General features: G+C 43.7%; 1 protein-coding gene across 1 annotated transcript in view; it reads left to right on the top strand.

Annotated features, from left to right (window-relative positions):
- rxfp1 (relaxin family peptide receptor 1) overlaps nucleotides 1-20,206 on the top strand; it is a 162,562-nt gene that overhangs the window by 123,223 nt on the left and 19,133 nt on the right. The window contains exons 16-17 of the mRNA XM_041177153.1: nucleotides 1,119-1,529; nucleotides 4,361-4,579. Of these exons, the coding sequence (XP_041033087.1) occupies nucleotides 1,119-1,529; nucleotides 4,361-4,579 (630 nt within the window). The remainder of the gene's footprint in view (nucleotides 1-1,118; nucleotides 1,530-4,360; nucleotides 4,580-20,206) is intronic.

The following is a 20,206-nucleotide window of genomic DNA, read 5'->3' as shown; positions in this document are numbered from 1 at the left end:
TCAGAGAGCCAGAACAGGCATGACAGGCCAAATGGCCTCCTCTGTGCTGTAATCATTCTATTATGCTATGCTATTGTGGCATTGGATTGTAATATTTCTCCAGATGACATTGGTCAAGCAAGCTGGGTGATCAGTCAGAGTATTGTGAACCTGTCTAGCTCAGGTATCAGGTTATCAATGTTGTCTCAGAAGATTCACTTGGATCCTTAACCCCCATTTACCTCCACTGGGAAGAGGATAAAAACAATGTAATATGTCCAATTATATAGAATTTGAAATTCCACAGTGGTTCTATCATCTTTTGCTATAAGTGTGGTAGGAGACAGAAGAACATAAGGCCAGCCACTTGCAGAGAAATTAACAAACAGTCACCTTCAGCCATTTATATCATTTTTCAAGTGCACCCTCTGGTCTCCTGCGAGGGTTACGATGTGGACCCAGTAGAATCCCCATAGAATTTCAAGGCCCTGATCTCTAAAGTAAACTTCTAAATTCCCAAATCTCTGAGAAATTTATTTCACTCTTTTAGATCTAACCATAAGTTTTTGCTAGGATAATAACATAAAATGTGCCAGTCGGACTATATATAATTCATTAAGCAAAAGAAAAGCTTGCACTTATATGGTATTATGACATCAGGACATCCCAAAGCACCTTACAGCCAATGAAGTACTTTTGAAATGTTTTCATTGTTGTAATGTAGGAAATGCAGCAGCCAATTTGCATACAGCAGTGTATTAATGACCAGATAATTTTGTTTTTGTGATGCTGATCGAAAGATAAATATTAACCAGGACATCAGGGATAACTTCTCTGCTTTTCTTTGAAATAGTATTATGTGATCTTCTACATCCACCTGAGAGAGCAGATGTGAACTCAGCTAACGTCTCATCTGAAAGATGGCACCCCCGATAGTGCAGCATTCCCTCAGTACCACACTGGAGTCTCAACCTAGATTTTTATGCTCAATTCCTGGAGTGGGACTATGAGCCCACATCCTTCCGACTCAGAGGCAAACGTACTACCAACTGAACCATAGCTGACACTCTGCTGTCACAGCTGACATTCATGTCTTTTTGTGGACTTGGCTAATAGATGTTTGCATATGTTCCTTCTAGGTGCAGACTGCCTGATGGGAATATATCTTTTGCTGATTGGATCATATGACCTTAGATACCGTGGCGAGTACAACAGGCATGCTCAGATGTGGATGGACAGCATGCAGTGTCAGATAACTGGGTCTTTAGCAATGCTCTCAACAGAAGTGTCTGTATTACTTTTGTCTTTCCTGACTTTGGAAAAGTATCTCTGCATTGTGTATCCATTCAGCAACTTGAAGCCAGGAAAATGCAGGACAGTTTCTATTTTGATATTTATTTGGTTTGTGGGGTTTGTAATTGCATTCACTCCCCTGATGAACAGCGACTTCTTTAAGAATTATTATGGCAGAAATGGAGTGTGCTTTCCACTGCTTTCAGAACAGCTGGAGACTGATGGAGCACAGGCATATTCAGCCGTCATTTTTCTTGGTAAGTTTGATGATCATTTGTTGTACCTAACTCTATGATTTTCATTAACAAATTAGTTGGCAAATCCTTTTATGTATAAAATTTAGTCTGTAGCTTCATTGCTAGCCAGGCAGGAAGAGGTAAGTACAGGTTTTTTTTTAGTTACCTTGTCTCTGCAGGGGGGAAGGGAAGGGGACAACTGTAAGGGCGATATAGCTGATCTTAGTGCTACTTGGCTCTGGAGGAAAAAAATCAGTTAAGATTTCCAGTCCTGGTTGCTATCCATTGAGCCATGTGATAAAGGATACTGTATGAGAAGATGTTTAAGCTTGGCTGTTATGCCCACACTCCATTAAGTAGCACGCTAACATTCAACGTCTAGATTCACACTCATCAAATGGCCACTTTAATGAGGCATTAAAGAGCTCCAAACACCCACAGGACCGTACCCCAGCATCAGTCAGTACTTTCAAGGGAGGAGCAAAAAAAATGGAAAATAAAATGCTTAAACTGCACCTAGAAATGTTGTAACTCCCCCAAATTCAATGTTTTTTTCTAATAAGAGCAAAAGGTGTTTTATTTGTACAAGTCTCATGCTTATTTTTAATTTTGTAACTTGCCCCTCCACCATTTTGTTTATTTATTCCCCATCTTTAGCCCCTGCTTTCCTCCTGATCCAAACACCTGACTAAGATAACATCAAGGTAGCCTGTTCCCAACCAGCTGTTAGATGTACACGAACAGGCTGGATTGATTCATCCTCTACTTTCACCCCCATGCTACTGAACTCCATTCTGCTCCACCAGAGGCCCAGCTGAGAATGAGATCCTACAATAAGGGGAAATCACAGGGAGTTAAATCCTCATTGCAACCCTTGTGGTGCGTCATTATTTCTGTTGTATGTTATGTAATTTAAGACTCCTGAACCCACTTCTACATAGATATGAAACTAAAACACAACTACCATGTATTAAAATAATGGAAGTGGTAAGTGTAAGAAGTGTGTGATGTTCTGTATGATATCATTAACATTATACGCTCAGCATCAGCAAAGGCTCATCCTTGCAGAATACATATGCCAAATAACAAAAATATGCTCTGAAAGCCACAAAAGCTATTTGATAATCAGAAAGTTCAACTAGGTTTCTAACAGTGGCAGATCACTTCTTAAGATACTACATCATTTGCAGACGGGTATAGCACAGTGTTTAATACAGTATTGTCTCCAGGTAGAAGATACTGAATAGTGATAACAAATCTCATTTTCTTCTTTGGTCTACAATTTAGATTTTTCAAGTATTTTTCTAATGTAAATAGACCAACAGATTTTATCAATGAATTGTGAGAAACAGGGAGTTTTAGCATATTTATAAGCATAAGAACATTCATGTATGTTTTGATATCTATTTATGGGAAGTGACTGATCACTTTGGCCCTATAAAAGATTCTGTGGCACTATTTGAAAAACAGGGAAGCTCTGAATTTATCCTAGCCACTCCATAGCACTCAACCAAAAAAAAACTGGTCATTTATGTAAGTGATGTTTTGGGACCTTATTGTGCACAAATCAGCTGTGATTGCCTACATAACAACAGTGACTACATCTCAAAATCAATTCATTGGCTATAAAGCACATCTGATAGGCACTGTATAAGTGTACCTTTTCTACATTTTTCCAGACTTTTTGGAGAAGGTAATAAGTACCATCTGGAATCAATTATCTTTCCATAGTAAAAAATACAGCTTTTGTAAGGCCTTCAGAGAAACTTACACCTGCTCTCAGCAGGCATGAGTTCCCCACCCCCTTATTCAGTATTTCCCTGGCTAGCCCTGAAACTCCTCCAGATGTGCTCTTTTTGACTGCAGGTCTATTGCTGAATGTGGATGTTATCCATGGATAACATCCACACTCTGAATCTGTGATTATAAAGAGCATTCCAGAGTCTTTGAGTGACAAACTGAGTTCTGTGAAGCCTTTAAGGTGGCCTCTGAAGCACTCATGTACATGCTTCTGATGCAAAGCACACCAGAGGCTATTTTGGTGAGTGCAGTTAATATCCATCGGAATTATTCAGAACAGGCAGATCATGACATCAGCCAGCATGCACAGCAGTAGTGCATTTTGAAGCTCAACACTCTAGCCAGCGCCCTCTCTTACGCTTGCACAACAGAACAGGAAGGACACTGCATCAGAGCTATTTAAAGGGATCTTCAACTACTTACAGATTAGTTGCTGATAGATTTCTTCTGACTGTTGTTATAAATGTACATATTTTGGTGCTTTGTATAGTTGTTGCAAGTATCAAAAGCCTACAGGAAGTGGCGAGGCAGGCGCTGAAGAACTTTTTGACTTCAAGGCTTTAACAAACCAGTTGCCTCCAAACATGGATGCATTGGTAAGCCTTCATCTTGGAATAAAACATGATTGGGAGAATGAACAGAAACAAAACAAGCTAACATCAGCTGCTAGAAGAGGGATGAGAAGGAGATAAGAGCTCTCAGCAGGAGACCAGATCCACACACGGGTTCAGGAAGCAATTCTCAAACTTAAACATCAATGATGAATAACATGTGAGATGTTTGTGCTCCACTAAGTCCTCAGTGAAATCTACCAAGTGCTGTAGCCAACAACTCCAACTTCAGAGCAGAGCAAGGACTGCATTGTCAAAGGCTGTGAAGATGACCAGGCCGATGAACAATTGTGCATCTGGCTCCTTCCAAGCTTGTTATGTTGAGTATAAAAATATAGTGTCAGGAATTTGAAGGTTGAAAAAGGCAATTATGAAAAAAGCGTCATAATAAGGTTTATTATTAAATGTACATATTTATAAAATTTTATTTTGTTTTTGCAGGTCTAAACCTTATCGCTTTCATAGTGATAGTATTTTCCTATGGAAGTATGTTCTACAATATTCATCAAACTAGTACAATGGCAACAGAAATCAGCAACCACATTAAAAAGGAAGTGACCATTGCCAAACGCTTCTTTTTCATCGTCTTCACAGACGCTCTTTGTTGGATACCTATTTTCATATTAAAAATTCTATCTGTACGTCAAGTAGAAATACCGGGTAGGTTATCTAATACTCTCTGTTTAAAGATCAAGATATTTTTTCAGTTACCTGCATGCCTTATAAATATTTCCCAAGTATTGTGAATTGGACCAAAAGTCAGCCAGCAGAGAATGCAAACGACCAGATGCACTTTATAGAGGGGGTGGGGATGGTTTATGAGTAAATCAGTAATGTTTACCTTACAGAATATGCCACTAATACACAGCATTGCCTCCCATTTTTGGAAGTTATAAAGTTCCACAATTGCAGTAAATCATTTCTTCAGCCATGTACATTAGACCCCAGATATCACAAAATCACAAAATTGTTAGTGTAGAAGGAGGCCATTCAGCCCATCATGTCTGCACAATTTCTTTCCTCAAATTTCAATTGTGTGATTTTCTAGCTGCATAATTTTAAATATTGACTTGATTAAAACAGAGATCTACTGCTTTCAATTTCTTATCTAAGACGGAATTGCTAATTCTAAATACAAATCAGGTATAACATTTAGCAATATTCCATTGAAATAAATGAGTGTATACCAGTTCAATTAGTTTAGTTAAGTGATTGGATCCCCTTAATCAGGCAATGCGACCTCATACATGCACACTGAAATTGTGTACCAGACAGCATCAAGATAAGATCCATTAAAATGCCTAGCCAAGCTATACAGCCGAATGATCAGGATGACTAGATCATTTATACACAAACTGAGCAGACATAGAGCATGGTGAATATCAAATAATGTTTTGGCACAGTGATACCAACAGAAGCCTTTGCCAACATTCAGATTATATGTCCACAAACGCAGGGACAGCATATGCAAAACTGGACACTGGTAAAGGTGCAAACATCGTTCCACTTTGCATATTGAAACATATTTACACACAGAAGTGGCAAGTGAAGATTCAACCAACCACTGCCAAACTCATTATGTAAAATGGCTTCAAGATTCCATCCCTGGAATCTAATACACTCAAATTACAGCACAATAACTCACCCTAGATATTTTATGTTGTGGACACCATGGCTCCAGTGTTCCGAGCCCTACTGGTGTGCAGGGACTTGTCCTTCGTCACCATCCATAGTATCGCAAAGACACTGATGAGGACCACAGATCACTAGGAGCACCATCGTAAACCCTTTGCTTACACTGAGAGAAGACCAAATCATCAACACAGATCATCAGCCAACAGGCTGGGTGGTACAGTTGGAACTGAATATGTACACCCATTCCAAACTTTCAAACTTCATTGTACTGTGGAACCATGCAGAATTACTATGTGGCAGACAATCTTCTGCAGCCATCACTTGTCGATACTCACAGCATCCCTGATGTATTGTTCAAAAAACAGGGAAAGATGAAAGGTGCCCACAACTGGCATGCAAGTAATGAATTTATCAACCTCCACTTTGGACACAAAGTTCAAGTACAACACCCAACTGATAGTACATGGAATCCAGCAGAAATTGTCAGCATATTCCCAGAAACAAGATCGTATCAATCACAAACACCAAATGGCATGACAGGACAACAAAACCTTTTTTTCCTATTCGTTTTCCTATTTCCTATTCCAAGCCAGGATGGTGAGTGTCTTGGAGGGGAATTTCCAGGTGGTAGTGTTCTCATGTGTCTGCTGCCCTTATGCTTCTAGATGGTAGTGTCATGGGTTTGGAAGGTGCTGTCTAGGGAGGATTGGCGGGTTCCTACAGTGCATCTTGTAAATGGTACATACTGCTACCACTGTGCATCTGTGGTGGAGAGAGTGAATGAGAGTGAATGTTTATGGGGGGGTGCCAATCAAGTGGGCTGCCTTGTCCTGGACGGTTAAAAACAAAAAACTGCGGATGCTGGAAATCCAAAACAAGATTCCATCCCTGGAATCTATTACACTCAAATTACAGCACAATAACTCACCCTAGATATTTTATGTTGTGGACACCATGGGTCCGGTGATCCGAGCCCTACTGGTGTGCAGGTACCCACATGGGCCCCAGCTATGCCTGTCTCTTTATGAGGTATGTGGAACATTCCTTGTTCCAGTCCTACTCCGGCCCCCTTCCACAACTCTTTCTCCAGTACTTTGATGATTACTTCATGCTCTCGTCGGGACTTGGAAAAATTTATTAATTTTGCTTCCAATCTCCACCCCTCCATCATTTTCACATGGTCCATCTCTGACACTTCCCTTCCCTTCCTTGACCTCTCCGTCTCAATCTCTGGTGATAGACTGTCCACCAATATCCATTACAAGCCTACCGACTCCCACAGCTATCTCAACTACAGCTCCTCATACCCCGCTTCCTGTAAGGACTCCATCCCATTCTCTCACTTCCTTCGCCTCCGTTGCATCTGTTTTGATGATGCTACCTTCAAAAACAGTTCCTCTGACATGTCCTCCTTCTTCCTTAACCGAGGTTTTCCACCCACGGTCATTGACAGGGCCCTCAACCGTGTCCGGCCCATCTCCCGCGCATCCGCCCTCACGCCTTCTCTTCCCTCCCAGAAACATGATAGGGTCCCCCTTGTCCCCACCAGCCTCTGCATTCAAAGAAGCATCCTCCGCCATTTCCGCCAACTCCAGCATGATGCCACCACCAAACACATCTTCCCTTCACCCCCCCATCGGCATTCCGTAGGGATCATTCCCTCCGGGACACCCTGGTCCACTCCACCATCACCCCCTACTCCTCAACCCCCACCTATGGCACCTCCCCACGCCCACGCAAAAGATGCAACACCTGCCCCTTCATTTCCTCTCTCCTCACCGTCCAAGGGCCCAAACACTCCTTTAAAGTGAAGCAGCATTTCACTTGCATTTCCCCCAAATTAGTCTACTGCATTTGTTGCTCCCAATGCGGTCTCCTCTACATTGGAGAGACCGAACGTAAACTGGGTGACCGCTTTGCAGAACACCTGCGGTCTGTCCGCAAGAATGACCCAAACCTCCCGGTCACTTGCCATTTTAACATTCCACCTTGTCTCTTGCCTTCTCATGTCTGTCCTTGGCTTGCTGCATTGTTCCAGTGAAGCCCAACGCAAAGTGGAGGAACAGCACCTCATCTTCTGACTAGGCACTTTACAGCCTTCCGGACTGAATATTGAATTCAACAACTTTAGATCGTGAACTCCCTCCTCCATCCCCACCCCCTTTCTGTTTCTTCCCCCTTCCTTTTGTTTTTTCCAATAAATTACATAGATTTTTCTTTTCCCACCTATTTCCATTATTTTTAAATCTTTTATGCCCCCCCACCCCCACTAGAGCTATACCTTGAGTGCCCTACCATCCATTCTTAATTAGCACATTCGTTTAGATAATATCACCAACTTCAACACCTCTGTGTTCTTTTGTTCTTTTGTCTGTGACATCTTTTGATTATCTGCTCCTATCACTGCTTACTTGTCCCTACAACCACCCCCCTCCACTTCTCTCCCCCCACCCAACCCCCCACCTTAAACCAGCCTACATTTCACTCCTCTCCTTGGATTCACCCAGTTCTGCTGAAGGGTCATGAGGACTCGAAACGTCAAATCTTTTCTTCTCCGCCGATGCTGCCAGACCTGCTGAGTTTTTCCAGATAATTCTGTTTTTGTTTTGTCCTGGACGGTGTCAAGTTTCTTGATTGTTGTTGGAGCTGCACTCCTCTAGGCAAGTGGAGAGTATTCTATCACACTTCTGACTTGTGCCTTGCAGGTGGTGGACATGCTTTGGGGCTGGTCAGGCGGTGAGTTACTTGGCACAGGATTCCTAATCTCTGACCTACTCTTGTATCCACGGTATTTATATGGCTAGTACAGTTCAGTTAAACTGAACTGAACTAGCCGTATAAATAACAGGGAATTCAGAGCTGGTGATGCCATTGAATGTCAAGGGGCGCTGGTTAGATTCTCTGTTGTTGGAGATAGTCATTGCCTAGCACTTGTGTGACACGAATGTTACTTGCCGCTTGTCGGCACAAGCCTGGAAATTGTCCAGGTCTTGCTGCATTTGGACATGGACTGCTTCAGTATCTATGGAGTCGTGAATGATGCTGAACAATATGCAATCATCAGCGAACATCCCTAATTCTAACCTTATGATGGAAGAAAGGTCATTGAAGAAGCAGCTGAAGATGGTTGGGCCAAGGACACTACCCTGAGGAACTCCTGCAGTGATATCCTGGAACTGATATGATTGACCTCCAACAACCACAACCATCTTCCTTTGTGCTAGGTATGACCAGTTAGAGCTTTTCCCCTGATTCCATTGACTCCAGTTTTGCTAGGGCTCCTTGATGCCACACTCAGTCAAATGATTTGATGTCCAAGGCAGTCACTCTCACCTCACCTCTGAAGTTCAGCTCTTTTGTCCATGTTTGAACCAAGGCTGTAATGAGTTCAGGAGCTGTGTGACCCTGGCGGAACCCAAACTGAGCATCAGTGAGCAGGTTAATGCTAAGCAAGTGCCATTTGATAACACTGTTAATGACCACTTGCATCACTTTACTGATGATTGAAAGTATACTGATAGGGCGGTAATTGGTCAGGTTGGATTTGCCCTGATTTTTGTGTAAAAGACATATTTGGGCAATTTCCTACATTGCTGGGTAGATGCCAGTGTTGAAGCTGTACTGGAACAGCTTGGCTAGGGGTGCTGCTAGTTCTGGAGCACATGTCATTAGTACTATTGCCAGAATATTGTCAGGTTCCATAGCCTTTGCCGTATCCAGTGCCTTCAGCCACTTCCATAGAATCATAGAAAAGCTACGGTACAGAAAGCGGCCATTCAGCGCATTGTGTCTGCACCAGCCAAAAGAAGGAAAAAAAGAAACTAGCCACTCATTTTTAATCCCACTTTCTAGCACCTGGTCCATAGCCTTGCGGGTTACAGCACTTCAGGTGCAGATCCAGGTAACTTTTTAAATGAGTTCAGCATTTCAGCCTCAACCACCAACTTAGGCAGTGAATTCCAGATGACCACCACCCTCTGGGTAAAATTAGTTTTCCTCATGTCCCCTCTATTCCTTCTAACAATCACCTTAAATCTGGGCCCCAAATTGATCCCTCAGCTAGGGGAAACAAATCTTTCCTGTCCACCCTATCTAGGCCCCTCATAATTTTGGACACTTCAATTAGGTCACCCCTCAGCCTCCTCTGTTCTAAGGAAAATAACCGTAGCCTATACAATCTTTCCTCATGGCTGCAATTTTCCAGCCATGGCAACATTCCTGTAAATCTTCTCTGTTCTCTCTCCAGAGCAATTATGTACTTCCTGTAATGTGGAGACCAGAACTGTACACAAAATTCCAGCTGTGGCCTAACTAGAGTTTTATACTGTTCCATCATTACATCCCTGCCTTTGTAATCAATACCTCATCCAATAAAGGAAAGCATTCCATATGTTTTCTTCACCTCCTTTTCCACCTGGCCTACCACCTTCAGGGACCTGTGGACATGTACTTCAAGGTCTCTCACTTCCTCAACCCCTCTCAATAACTTCCCATTTATTGAGTATTCCCTTGCTCTGTTTCCCCTCCCCAAATGCATTTCCTCACACTTTTTTTTTTTGTGTCATCTGCAAATTTCCCAATCATGCCTCCCACATTTAAGTTCAAATCATGAATATGTACAACAAACAGCAAGGGACCCAACACTGAGCCCTGTGGAACGCCACTGGAAACTGCTTTCCATTCGCAAAAACAAACATCGACTATTACCCTTTGTTTCCTGCCGCTGAGCCAATTTTGGATCCAACTCACCACCTTCCCCTGTATCCCATGAGATCTCACTTTTCTAACCAGTCTAACATGTGAGACCTTGTCAAATGCCTTACTAAAATCCATGTAGACAACATCCACTGCATTACCCTCATCAATCCTCCTTACGTTAGTAAGACATGATCTTGCTCTAACATGCTGACTATCCCTGATCAATCCGTATCTTTCTAAATGACAGTTTATCCTGTCTCTCAGAATTGATTTCAATAATTTGCCCACCACCAAATTGAGATTCACAGGCCTATCATTTTCTGGCCTATCCCGTACACCCTTTTTAAATAATGGTACAATGTTCGCAGACCTCCAATCCTCTAGTACTTTGCTTGTATCTAATGAGTATTAGAAAATGATCCTCAGAGCATTCGCCATTTTCTCCCTGGCTTCATTTAACAACCTGAGATATAATCTATACGGCCCTGGTGATTTATCCACCTTCAAGGATGCCAGACCCTCCAGTACTTCCTCTCTTATTATGCTTATTGTATATAATATTTCATACTCCTCCTCCTCCTTAACTAGAATGTCTGCATCATCCCTCTCCTTAGTGAAGACAGAGAAAAATTATTCATTGAGAATCCTGCCCAAATCATCAGCATCAACACACAAGTTACTGTGTACATCTCCGATAGCCCCTACCCTTTCCTTAGTTATTCTCTTGCTGTTAATGTACTGGTAAAACATCTTTGGGTTTTTTTTTGATTTTACATGCTATTTTTTGTATCCTCTCTTTGATTTCTGATTTCCCTTCTTTACTTCACCCCTGTACTTTCTATACTCCTCTAGGCTTTTTGTGACCGTCAAAGGTTTCTTTTTCTGCCTTATCTTAACCCTGTATGCTTCTGGATAACCAGGGGGCTCTAGATTTGGCAGTACTATCCTTTTTCTTTGTGGGGTCATGTCTACAATGTGCCAGTAGAACCTCCCTTTTGAATACCTCCCACTGATTTTCCCTCCTAGTAGCTGTATCCAGACCACACTCACCAGCTCACCTCTCAGCTTTGTAAAATTTGTCTTCCCCCAATTTAGAACTTTTATTGCTGTGCTATCTTTGTCCTTTTCCATAATAATGCTAAACTAACCATATTATGGTCACTATCTCCAAAATGGTCCTCTGCTGCTACTTCGTCCATTTGCCCAGCTTCATTTCCCAAGACTAGATTTGCACTCCCCTCTCATTGGGCTTATTACGTACTGGCTTAAAAAGTTCTCTTCAGTGCAGCTCAAGAATTTTGGGCCTTCTGCGCCCTTCACACTGTTCGTATCCCAGTTGATATTAGAGTGGTTGAAGTCCCCAACGATTACTGCCTTATTGTTTTTGCGCTCAGTAATTTGCCTTCATATTTGTTCTTCTGACTCCCTTCCACTATTTGGGGGTATGTAGTACACGGCTAGCAGTGTGGCTGCCTTTTTTATTTCTGAGCTCAACCTATGTAGCTTTATTTGATGCTTCATTTAGTATATCATCTCTCCTCATAGTTGTAATTGTTTTTACCCTTCTCTCTATCCTGCCTGAAAACTCTAAATCCAGGGATGTTGAGCTGCCATTTTTGCCCCTCTTTAAGCCAGGTTTCCATGATAGCAATGATACCATGCTGCCATCAGCTTAGCCTTATTGTTATAATCCTTGCACTTACATATACACCTTCTAACACTGCCAAATTCCTGTGCTGTACACTTCTTAAACTGTGCTGCTTCAGTCTTTCAGAGTCACTTACTAATTCTCCATCTCCCATTCCCTACTCTGAATTTGCCCTCAGGTTCCCATCCCCTACCAATCTAGTTTAAAACCCCACTAATAGCACTAGCAAATCTCCCTGTGAGGATATTCGCCCAGTCCTGTTCAGGTGTAGACCATCTGGCTTGTACAGGTCCCACCTTCCCTAGAACCAGTCCCAATGTCTTAGAAATCTGATGCCCTCCCTCCTACACCAGCTTTCCAGCCATGTGTTCAATCACTCAATTCTCCTATTTCTATACTGACTTGCATGTGGGACTGGGAATAATCCTGAAATTACGGCTTTAGATGTCCTGTTTTTCGATCTCCTTCCTGGCTCCCTAAAACCTGCTTTCAGGACCTCATCCCCTTTCCTACCTAAGTCAGTGGTACCAACGTGGACCATGACCTCTGGCTAATCACCCTCCCCCAGAAAAATGCCCTGTAACTGCTCCGTGGCATTCTTGATCCTGGCACCAGGGAGGCAGCATACCATCCTGGAGTCATAGAAATGCCTGTCTGTTCCTGTAGCTAACAAATCCCCTATCACTACTGGTTTTCCTCTCTTCTTCCTACCCTCCTGTACAGCACAGCCGCCTGCGTACCACAAACCTGGCTCTGACTGCACTCTTACAAGGAACTAACACCCTCACCGGTATCCAAAACAGAAATCCAATTGGCAAACAGGACCCTGGAGCCTCCTGTATTACCGGCTTATTTCTCTTGGACTGCCTGGTGATCACCCTTTCCCTTTCTGCCTCCAGGCTTCTAAGCTGTGGTGTGACCACCTCTCTGAACGTACTATCCACGTGACTCTCAGCCTTGTGGATGCACAACAGTAATTTTAGCCGCCACTCGAGATCCAAAGCCCAGAGCTCAAGGTTCTGCTCAAGGCGACACTTCCTGCACATGTGGTTGTCTTGGACAGCAGTAGCAACCAAAACCTCTCACACATTTCAGGACACGCATTTCACCCGATCGAGCTGACCTGCAGTAGCTTCAATTCACTTCCCTTATGCTAACTTTATTTTACCTTGGTTTACATATACTACTTTATTTTACCTGGCCTTGACATAACTTTACTTCCCGGTTGCTTGTGTTTCGTATTGACATCTAAGTAGCTCCTTCTTTTAAAAAAATGCATTTTTCTAATTTTCAGTTACTGAAAGACCCTCCCCAACAGCAGCTCCTCACCAACCAATTAACTTATGTTTGTTCTGTGATGTCACTCTTGGATGTTTTCAAAACTCAGTCCTCTCATGCTGCTTTTCAATTCCTGGCCTCCTGCAGGCTTAGAAAGAAAAAATAAAAGAACACCCTCCTCCCCTCCTCCAACCTTCCTCCTCCTCCCCCTCCTCCTCCTCCCCCTCCCGCTCCTCCTTCTCCTGCTCCTCCCCCTCCCAGCTACACCCACTCCCCCTCCTCCTCCTCCCCTCCCCCTCATTTCCCCCTCCTATTCCTCCTCCTACCCCTCCTCATCTTCCTGCCCACCTCCTCCTACTCTTTCCCATCCCCCCTCCTCCTCCCCCTCAGCCTACCCCCTCCTACCCTCCTCCTCCCCTCTTCTTCCTACTCCACCTGCCCCTCCCACTTCTCCCCTCCTGCTCCTCCCCCACTCCTCCCCTTCCTACTCCCACTCCCCCTCCTACTCCCTCTCCCCTCCTTCTCCTCACCTTCCTCCTCCTCCTCCCCTCATCCTCCTCCCTCCTACTTCTCCCCCTCCTACTTCTTGACCTCCCCTATCCTACTCCCTCCCCTCCCCCTCCTCCTCCTCCCTTCCCCTTTTCCTCCTCCCCCTACTCCATCCTCTTCCACCCTCGTCCTCCTCCTCTCACACCCCTCCCCACTCCTACTTCTCTCCCTCCACTCTCCTACTCCCACTGTCCCCTCATTTCCTCCTTTTTCCCTCCCCTCTACTACTCCTCCCCTCCTACTCCCCCATCCTCTTCCTCCTCCCCTCCTACTCCCCCCATTACCTTCCTCCTCCCTCCACCCAAACCCCTCCTCCTCCACTTTCCCTCCTCCTCCTCACTCTCCCCCTCTTCCCCCTCCTCCCTCTCCTCCTCCTCCACCCCCCAACTCCTCTTTGGTGGTGGTTGCAGTGTCGATCAAGCAGGCTGCTTTGTCCTGGATTGTGTCAAGTTTCTTGAATGTTGTTGGAGCCACAATCATCCAGGCAAGTGCGGAGTTTTCCATCACACTCCTGACTTATGCCCTGTAGATAGTGGACAGGCTTTGGGGAGTTAGGAGGTGAGTTAACTGCAGCAGCATTCCCAGCCTCTGACTTGCTCTTGTAGCCACGGTATTTATATAGCTGGTCCAGTTGCGCCTCTGGTCAATGGTAACACCCAAGATATTAATGGTGTAGGATTCAGTGATGGTAATGCCATGAAATGTCAAGGAAAATGGTTACATTCTCTCTTGTTGGAGATGGCCATGGTCCAGCACTTGTGTGGTGCGAATGTTACTTGCCACTTATCAGCCCAAGCCTGAATATTGCACAGGTCTTGCTGCATATGGACATGCACCGCTTCAGTATCTGAGGAGTATAAATGGTACTGAACATTTGCAAATTTCAGCAAACATCCTCAATTCTGACCTTATGATGGGAGGAAGGTCATTGATGTATTACAAGAGTCTGGGATATACAGGGTTAATGTGGGAATGAGTACAGAACCACCCATACAGTGCTGTAAGAAGTCACATGATCTGGACTTCGGTCAGTGTGGTGTTGGCCAGAGACATGTGAAGATGTAGACATGGAGGTAGCTCCATGCCTGTACCCTTTACTGCAAGTGTGTATATAGTTATAAGTGTGAGTGTGCATGTGTGTGAGAGGGAGAGAATGTGCGTGTTTGTGTGCATATGGATATATTCATATCTCTTTGTAATTTGATGCTTCCAGCTACACTGCTTCCAATGCTGTCTAATTTATTGTGTCATTGGCAACGTAGGATATGGAGCATTTTATCACATCATCTGAAATAGTTAATAAATACAGCAAAACTCTGTGTGTGTGTGTGTGTGTGTGTGCGCGTGCGTGTGTTTGTGTGTGTGTGTGAGAGAGATAGAGTGTGTGTGTGTGTGTGTGTGTATCTGTGTGTATGTGTGTGTGTATTTCTGACTGGTAATTTTTTAACAGTGAAACTGAACTATTTGAAGTTATGATTCAATCACAGCAGACAGACATTTTGACCCTGTGAGGTGGAAGTTATCAGAATTACATTGTAACGTGAAGGTACCCTGCGTACAGAGTTTAACAACATTTGCAGCATTTCCAAAATATAACATACATTGCTGTCTGTATTGAGTGAATCCAGCTGTGAAAGGTAGCACAACAGAATTATACTCTACCAGAGAAAAACCGAACAGTGGAGAGAATACAACATGGGGTGGCAAACAGACCTTTGAGCTGATGTATACCATCCATAACCAGCCTTTCTCTCTCCTGAGCAGAAATGCCTGCATCTCCCCCAGACAGTAGAGGATGTCAAGACTACCACCATCGTTAGCCAGCCAGAACAGCACTGTCCTGAGTACTCAAACACTAAAGAATATCCAGATTTGGATTTCACCTTCGAGCTCTCTTCTCTCTTTGTGGAGCAGGTTTGTCCATTATCACTGCAGGTTCCGGAAAGCCCCAAATATTCAGACCAACCTACCGTCCACAAAATTACCATCGCACCTCTGGTGGAAGTGGTACTAGAGAATGATCAGCAGTCTGAGAAGCCTCCACCTCCAACTATGACAATGGTTCAGAAACCACTGTGCACACACTGTAACTTCCAGCCAGCATGTCACAACCACAAAAGATGCTGGAATCTGGTACCAGTGTCTCACCATTGACAACAAAACACAGGAACACTCTCCCCCAACCTCAGAGGGCTTCGGGATGGCCCACAAAGAAAAGGAAGAAGAAAAAGCAGTGCCAAGGAGATGAATACCATGTTCATCCACCCCACAAGAAATGATCAAGAGTAACAGCAGCCATGAATCAACGCAACAGTCAATTGACCAGGCCTAGGTCAACATTAAGCAATGGAAGAAAGGAATGAAAGCTTACCCAAATGCCAGTCCAACCTCCAAGCCAACAACAAGAACAAGAACCAAAAGAGCCTACACTCTCCCAACAGAACAGCTGAACAAGATGTGAAAGCGTTATAATGCCTCCAGACCGCCTGATCCTCTAACTTAAAGGACTTGAAGGGGAGAGATCAGGGAGTGAGAATGTTGTCAAAGCCAATACTGTAAAAGCAATAATGTTGGAATAGCATTAGGGTTGTAACAATAAAGTAAATGACAATGTAAGTCTTGAAGTAAAGCAAATTAACTCTACATCCATGGGATGTAGTATAAGGGTCTGGTATATACAGGGTTAATGTGGAACTGAGTACAGTACCGCCCACACAGGCACATGATCTGGACCTAGGGTCAGTGTGGTGTTTGCCAGAGATGTGTTAAGACGCAGACATGGAGATAGCTCTATGCCTGCGCCCTTTACTGTATGTCTGTATATAGTTACAAGTAGTTAATAAACATACAGAAGACTACAAAGACTTCCCTAACAGACAATGTTCTGTAACCAACACTATTTTAAAAAATATTTATCCACAGGATGTGGGCATCACTGGCTAGACCAGCCCTTGTTCAGAGGGCATTTAAGAGTCAACTACATTGCTTTGGGTCTGGCCAGACCAGCAGATTTCCTTCCCTAAAGGACATTAGTGAACCAGATGGGTTTTCACAACAATTGACAATGGTTTCATGGTCATCATTCGGCTTTTAATTCCAGATATTTATTGGATTCATATTCCACCATCTGCCACAGTGGGATTCAAACCCAGGTCCCGAGGTCTCTGGATTACTAGTACAGTAACAATACCACCACGCCATTGCCTCCCCCGATTGATGAAGCAGCTGGAAATGTCTGGGCCTAGGACATTACCCTGAGAAAGTCTTGCAGTAATTTCCTGGGGCTGAGATGATTGGCCTCCAACAAACACAACCATCTTTCTTTGTGCTAAGTATGACTCCAACCAGCAAAGAGTTTTCCCTGATTCCCTTTGACTCCAGTTTAGCTAGGCTCCTTGATGCCACATTTATCCAAATGCTGTCTTGATGTTAAGGGCAGACACTCTTACCTCACCACTTGATTTCAGCTCTTTTGTCAATGGATGGACCAAGGCTATAAGGTCAGGAGCCAACTGGCCCTGGTGGAACCCAAAATGGGCATCACTGAGCAGGTTATTGCTGTGTAAGTGCTGCTTGATAGGACCATCAATGACGCCGTCTATCACTTTGCTGATGATCAAAAGTAGACTTGTAGGGCAACAATTGGCCACATTGGATTTGTACTGCTTTTTATGGACAGGACATACCTGGGCAATTTGACACTATGAATTGAATAAGCTGAAGATTAGCATCTGTGTTGCTGGGGACCCCAGGAGGAGGCTGAGATGGATCATCCACTCAGCACTTCTGGCTGAAGATGGTTGTAAATGCTTTAGCTTTGTCTTTTGCACTGATGTGCTGGGCTTCCTGATGATTGAGGATGGGATTACTTATGGAGCCTCCTCCTCCAGTTAGTTGTTTAATTATCCATCACCATTCACGACCGGATGTCGCAGAGCCTTGATCTGATTTGTTGGTTATGCTGTTTAGCATGCACGCAGCCCTGTGTTGTAGCTTCATCAGGTTGGCATCCCATTTTTAGGTATGCCTGATTCTGCTCCTGGCATGCCTTCCTGCCCTCTTCATTGAACCAGGGATCCCTTGGCTTGATTGTAATGGTGAAGCAAGGGATGTCATGAGGTTACACATTGTGGTTGAATACATTTCTGCTGTTGCTGATGCCCTACAGCGTCTCGTGGCTGCACAATTTTGAGCTCCTAGATCTGTCCTGAATCTTTCCCATTTAGCACGATGGTAGTACTACACAACAGCGTGGATGTAGTGAAGACAGAATTTAATCTTCACAGGGACTGTGTGGTGGTCACTTCGACCAATACTGTCATGGACAAATGCATCTGCAACAGGTAGATTGGCAAGGATGAAGTCCCCCTTGTTGGTTTCCTCACAACCTGCCGCATGCCCAGTCTGCCAATTATATCCTTTAGAAACTGGCCCATTCGGTCAGTAGTGATACTACTAGCCACTCTTGGCGATGGCATTGAAGTCCCCCACCCCCGGGTACATTCTGTTCCCTTGCCACCCTCAATGTTTCTTTCAAGTGGTGTTCAGTATGGAAGTACTGATTCATCTATTGAGGGAGGGTGGTAGATGGTAATCAGCAGAATGTTTCCTTGCCCATGTTTGACCTGATGCCATGAAACTTAATGGTGTCCAGAGTCAATGTTGAGGACTCCGAGGGTGACTCACTCCTGACCACACACAACTGTGCCAAAGCTTTTCCTGGCAGTGGGACAGCACATACCCAGGGATGGTGATGAAGTTGTCTGGAGTATTGTTTGTAAGGTATGATTCCGTGAGTATGACTATGTCAGGCTGTTTTTTGACTAGCCTGTGAGACAGCTCTTCCAATTTTGGCACAAGTATCCAAATCATAGTAAGGAGGACTTTGCAGGGTCAACTGGGCATGTTGTATCATTGTTGCTTCTGGTGCTTAGGTCAAGGCCAGATAGTCCATGCTGTTTTATTCATTTTTGATTTTTCTCTAGTGGTTTGATACAACTAAGTGGCTTGCTAGGCAATTTCAGAGGTCACTTAAGAGTCAACCACATTGTGTGGATCTGGTGCTACATCTAGGCCAGACTGGGTGAGGATGGCAGATTTCCTTCCCTAAAGGACATTGTTGAACCAGATGGGTTTTTACAACAATCCAATTGGCTCATGGTCACCATTAATGAGACTATCTTTTAATTCCAGATTAATTGTATACTAATTAATTGATGATATCAATGTCCTTCATGGGATTCAATAATAAGTGGAGCCTGTAATGTCTAACTCTAATAGTAAGGATTCAGATACAGGTACTACTTTAACATTAGCTTTAAACATTCCCTCCTTGTTTGGTTGATTTTTTTTTAGGCAGTTATATTCAATGAATAGCCACTAAAGAGATGAGAATGTTCTCCCTTTTTATTTTATGTATATAGGATTAAAGTCCAATCTATTAAACAAGCAAACAAACTCATACCAAATTTATATCCATCAGCATTTATTAATGCGTGCTATAACTGAACTGAACATAGCTCCCTGTGAGTACCTTGAGAGGCATCATCATCGGCTGTCCCTAGATTCAAGGATGACGTCTACCTAGGGTCGCAAGTTTCTTCTATGAGTCTTTGTGTGACTGAACAGGCCAATTCTCAACCCACAGATCTTGGGGCACATGGGGCAGGATGTCCCACAAGGTAGTGGGATCAGGAGTACAGGATTTGCTTACTTTTCTTTCCTTCTCTGCTACCGCTCTGCCACATCGTTAAGACATTGTGACTCAAGTCATGATGCAACTTGATGGACAAGTTGACACTATTTTGAGTGATTGGTCGCAACCTTCTACCACTTCATCCCATGCTTCAAGGAGAGCTCCAGCGAGTCTTTGAAGCAATTCCTTTGTCCTCCCCTGAAACACTGACTACTTGAAAGTTGGGAAAACAAGACCTAGCGAGCTAGATGCTTTTCGGCCATCTGGACATAGTGTCCAGTCGATCTAAGTTAATTTTGCAGTTTTGCCTGAATGCTTGTGGAGCTGGCTTCAAGAAAGCCACTAACATTTCCGGATTTAACATTGAGTTCAACAACTTCAGATCATGAACTCTCTCCTCCATCCCTGCCTCCTTTTTTCTAATACTTTATTTTTTAACATATTTTTCTTTTCCCACCTATTTCTATTTTTATTTTTTAATTTATTTCCATCCATTATTTAACTCCACCTTTTAGCCTAATTCGATCCCTTCCCCCTACCCCACCCCACCTAGGGCCGTCTGTCACTTACTCGTCCTGCTTTCCACCCTTAACACATCCTTTAGCTAATATCACCACCGTCAACACCTCTTTGTCCTTTTGTCTGTGACATCTTTGGCAATCTCTTCTTTGCCTTCACCTAAAACTGGCCCTCTATCCAGCTCTACCTGTTCCACCCCCCTCAAACAGCTTATATTTCACCTCATTTCTATTTTTCTTTAGTTCTGATGAAGTGTCATTCGGAC

This window comes from Carcharodon carcharias, chromosome 1, assembly GCF_017639515.1.
Source record: "Carcharodon carcharias isolate sCarCar2 chromosome 1, sCarCar2.pri, whole genome shotgun sequence".
Lineage (NCBI taxonomy): Eukaryota > Metazoa > Chordata > Chondrichthyes > Lamniformes > Lamnidae > Carcharodon > Carcharodon carcharias.
Note: the sequence above shows the minus strand (reverse complement) of the source record. Positions and strands in the feature narration are given on the sequence as shown.